Source organism: Pelobates fuscus, chromosome 6 (assembly GCF_036172605.1).
Source record: "Pelobates fuscus isolate aPelFus1 chromosome 6, aPelFus1.pri, whole genome shotgun sequence".
Taxonomy (NCBI): domain Eukaryota; kingdom Metazoa; phylum Chordata; class Amphibia; order Anura; family Pelobatidae; genus Pelobates; species Pelobates fuscus.
In genome coordinates this window covers 60753391-60757631 of record NC_086322.1, presented here as the reverse complement: position 1 = coordinate 60757631, position 4241 = coordinate 60753391, and the positions used below count along the sequence as shown (strand labels likewise).

The following is a 4241-nucleotide window of genomic DNA, read 5'->3' as shown; positions in this document are numbered from 1 at the left end:
TGCTTGCATTTGAATAGAATCTGGGCATTGCCCAAGGTTCTATGATTAGGCAAAGGGGACTTGCAAGAGAGTGTTTGATTGATGAAACAGCCAATCACAGGCTAGGAACCTCCTCTTCTGCAGTCTGATTGGTCCGTTCAGTTATTGGCCGTGCCTTATTAATAAGGGGTGTTTAGTTCCCAGGACAGAATTGGTGACATCCATCCACGCTGAGCCCAGGGAGCTGTCTTCTTCATACCCCTATGGAGGCCACTTTCACATCAACTTTATAAACGTTGCAAGGATTCCCTCTGTATGGCCCCTGGTGTTCTAATGACTTCCTACCAGCTTGCTTTGAAAGTTGAAGACCCTTCTCTAAGTAAAATAAAAATGCAGACCAGCTTGAAAATGGGAGTGGAGGAAGAGGTGGAGTGCAAGCCCAAGGTGCCTGCTGCAATCCTGCCATTCAGCGTGGAGGCATTAATGGCTGATAGGAAGCCAGGCAGAGACAGAGAGGTGCCAAGCCCAGCAGTCAGTCCCCTGGCTGGGACATCTCACAGCCCCAGGATGGGCTCACTGGCTGGAACCGACCCCCCCAGCCCGCCTCTATCCCTGAACCCCCATTTTACTGTCGGGGGCATCATGAACCTCTCCGAAGACGCGCTGGTCAAGTCAGAGAGCCCGGAGAGAGCAGAGAGGACCTCATGGATGCAGAGCTCCAGGTTCTCCCCCTCCCCAACCAGTAAGTAGACAAACTGTCCTTTTATATGGCTGCGATCACCGTGCAATGCTCTGCTGAAACTCCCAGCAAAATGACACTCATATCCCAAAATGGGACCAATAGATAAAAAGGCTCCTGTCATATAAACTGTGATGGACATACACTAACAAACTCATAGAATGTAACCCTTAAATTAAGGTGCTGAATGGAGAACATCTATTTAAGTTTATATTCATTTACCATTTAGATAGGGACATCTTTATCTATTGTGCCCATTTGGGGGTATAAGTGATATTTTGATATATTGTTACAATTACTGAGCTATAGTTTGGTCCCTCTGGAAGGGGGACCCTTTGTGGTGATCGTAAAGTATAGAAACTCTCATCATTCTAATGAGGTTGTGATGGGAGCAATGTCCATAGAGTGTGGGAGATTTAGCTTCCTGTTTAAATGTTTGCTTTCAATAACTGAGACTTTCACTTTTATTTGTTTTTATCTCTTGCCTTACTGTGTAGTAGTTGTATATCTATAGTTTGTGATGGGTAGTGTCATTTAGACGCACATAAAGCGCTTTTTTATTCTTAACGAAATTCTTTTTTTAAAAACTTTTACGATTGTGTTCATATTTGCAATCAATCTGACCCCTCAATTTTGTATCTAAATTCTAAGGCCTAGATTCAAAACGCACCACAATAGATAGAATCTATTTCTGTCCACATCAGCCCATTCTCATCCCCAAAAAATCAAACTAAATATTGTTGGAGTTATAAACGTTCTCTCCAACTTGTTTGAACAATATTTCTTCTACTCCAATTTAGTTATTTGTCAAAAACTTCAAATCTATTTACACTTTAAATCGTGAGAGAAATCCCTTTACATTTAATCCGAAATATTAAATAAATTACACTAACTGTATGTGTATATATTTATATGCATGTCTGTAGAAATTTAAGCTGTACAAAATTTGTATGTAAAGATTGATATTATAAGTTAATATAAAAATATATGTATCAATTTTTAAAATTTATTTAGAAAAGTTTGTGGGGTGAAATATCACTAAACTTTTCTGCTGTTTTGAAAGACTTGTTGTCATTTGCCTGACCTATTCCTTTTTATTTTATTATTCTAGGAAGAATGAGCCCCCCAGCTTGCACTCTGAGAAAACACAAAACCAACAGAAAGCCAAGGACTCCATTCACCACCTCCCAGCTCCTGGCCTTGGAGAGGAAGTTCAGGCAGAAGCAGTACCTCTCCATAGCAGAGAGAGCAGAGTTCTCCAGCTCCCTTAACCTGACAGAGACCCAAGTGAAGATTTGGTTCCAGAACAGGAGGGCAAAGGCTAAAAGACTACAAGAGGCTGAGTTAGAAAAACTGAAAATGGCTGCCAAGCCTATGCTACCACCAGCCTTTGGGATCTCCTTCCCTCTAGGGACGCATTTACCCACTGCCTCTCTGTATGGGACATCACACCCCTTCCACAGACCATCTCTCCCTGTATCTCCTATGGGACTCTACACAGCCCATGTGGGTTACAGCATGTATCACCTCTCCTAAGACTGCCCAATTTCATTGAGACTGTTGGCAATGGACCTTGTGTGAAATCACCCTGCACCATATCCGTTTACCCTTATTTATGAGTTCCTAGGGAATTGGAAGTGTAGCATTACAATGTCACATCCAGCATTTATATCTTTATCATCTTGTTAGCCAGCAACCTGTAAGTAGATCCAAGAGTCAGGCTATCTCCAGATCCCACCACCGAGGACCTATGACTTAATCTTTCATTTCTATACAATGAAACCTGATGCACTTGTTATATTTAAATGAATGACTTGATTAAGGGGTAAGGTTTCTTTATTTTTTATTTGATTTTTTTTTTTTCTCTTTAACTAGTTTATGAAACCGATAGGATATAGCCTAGAGAGAAACGAAACATTTTGGGGGACAGTGTCGAAAATCTGAGAAGTGGGTGAAGATGTATGTATTTCATGTTGTACATTATAAATGCACATCCATTCTGGAGGTTGTAGACATCGGTTTTGGGTCAACGTTCTAAATAGTAGTAATCCGCATGAACATTCTACCGGTTCCCATGGTGACTGCTCCACGTTTTTGGAACTTTGACGCAGAGCTGTTTTTTTTTTTTTTTATACATAACCCTATGAAATTGTGAGAATGAGTAAGGAATCATTGGACAATCAAATATGCTCTTAATTATATATCGGCCAATTTTGCTTGCTTGTTCCTAAAGCGTCAAACTTCTGTAAATCCCACATTATTCTTGACTGTTACAATTTCCTCCTCCCACTGCTTCGCTTTATCATTCAGACTTCAGAATGGACTCAGAGGCAACTTCATTGTCCCAAATGTTCTCAAACTTCTCAAATTCTAGATCTGACATTACAGGATGGCAAGACAGATAAAGGGATAAATGTCTCTTATATGTAAGAGAATACTGTATTGAAGTTACTATTTAACAGCACTGTCTGTTTGTATTATTTTTGTGTTATGAGCCCTTTGGAAGGGATTGCTGTGTACTTTGTAATATAATGTATATTTGAAATTTATTATCATTTATATTATAGCTATATTTGTTAAATAAATTAACTTTTATGTATTCAGACTTACTTTTGATTTATTTTGGTGTGCAGCATTTAAAATGTGTTTGACATTTTCATTTTAAGTCGAAATTATTGCTTCTGTCCTACCAACCTGAACTATTGTGCAAATACAGATTTAGCTTTTGTAAATACACTGGGGAAAAATAACTACTGAAGTCAGAGAGCCAGCACACGATTGGATTTTCTTTGTAATTAAAAATTCTTTAAGGACATATTATAGAAACAATCTTTAAAAAGAGCCCTCAATCTTCAGACAGATTTGCATTATACTGCAGAGATTTAGATTTATAGATGGCTAAATACTTTTTATAATTGAATTTTCAACCGAAGCTCAGATGCATACGGAGTTGCGCGAACCGTAGAAATCGTTCAAACCTCACATTGCAGGTTCTATTCCTTGCAGGGTCTACTTGGCTTTTCGCCTAAAGCTGTCTTAACTTCATTTCTTTTTGGGACCTTTTATGCATGTGTTTCTCGTTATGAAACCTCTCCTCATTGTAGTCCCCTTTTTGAGACCGTACAAATTACTCAACGAGGACAGCATAAAATAAGAATATTTTTAATACATTTGTAGAAATAGTTTTAGATTTTATTTTAGGGAAATAATAACGTTAGTTTGCTATGGTCGGCTGGTTGTGTTTTATTAAAATAAAATAAAAAAACATATATTATATTTTAGTTGTATAGTATCACTCGTCTTTCTCCTAAATAAGAGGACATATATTTTCCTATATATGTGGATATTTGCAACTACAAATTGTACTAATCAAAAATCAGTGAGTAGATAGACTTTTTTTTGTGTGTTTTTAATTTTTTTTTAATATTCTTTTTATATGGTTAAATATGGTTAAAAGAAAATGTTAATTCAGGGTGATTTAGGATGAGGCCCAGGGAACTCCTAGGCATCCCATACCTACCTT

At 38.1% G+C, this 4241-nt stretch overlaps 1 protein-coding gene across 1 annotated transcript; it reads left to right on the top strand.

Annotated features, from left to right (window-relative positions):
- The first annotated feature begins 203 nt into the window (after nucleotides 1–203).
- MSX1 (msh homeobox 1) lies at nucleotides 204–3317 on the top strand. Its single transcript, XM_063459866.1, has 2 exons — nucleotides 204–721; nucleotides 1830–3317. The coding sequence occupies exons 1-2, from the start codon at nucleotides 295–297 to the stop codon at nucleotides 2252–2254; spliced, it is 852 nt and encodes a 283-aa protein (XP_063315936.1). The 5' UTR covers nucleotides 204–294; the 3' UTR covers nucleotides 2255–3317.
- The last annotated feature ends 924 nt before the right edge of the window (nucleotides 3318–4241 follow it).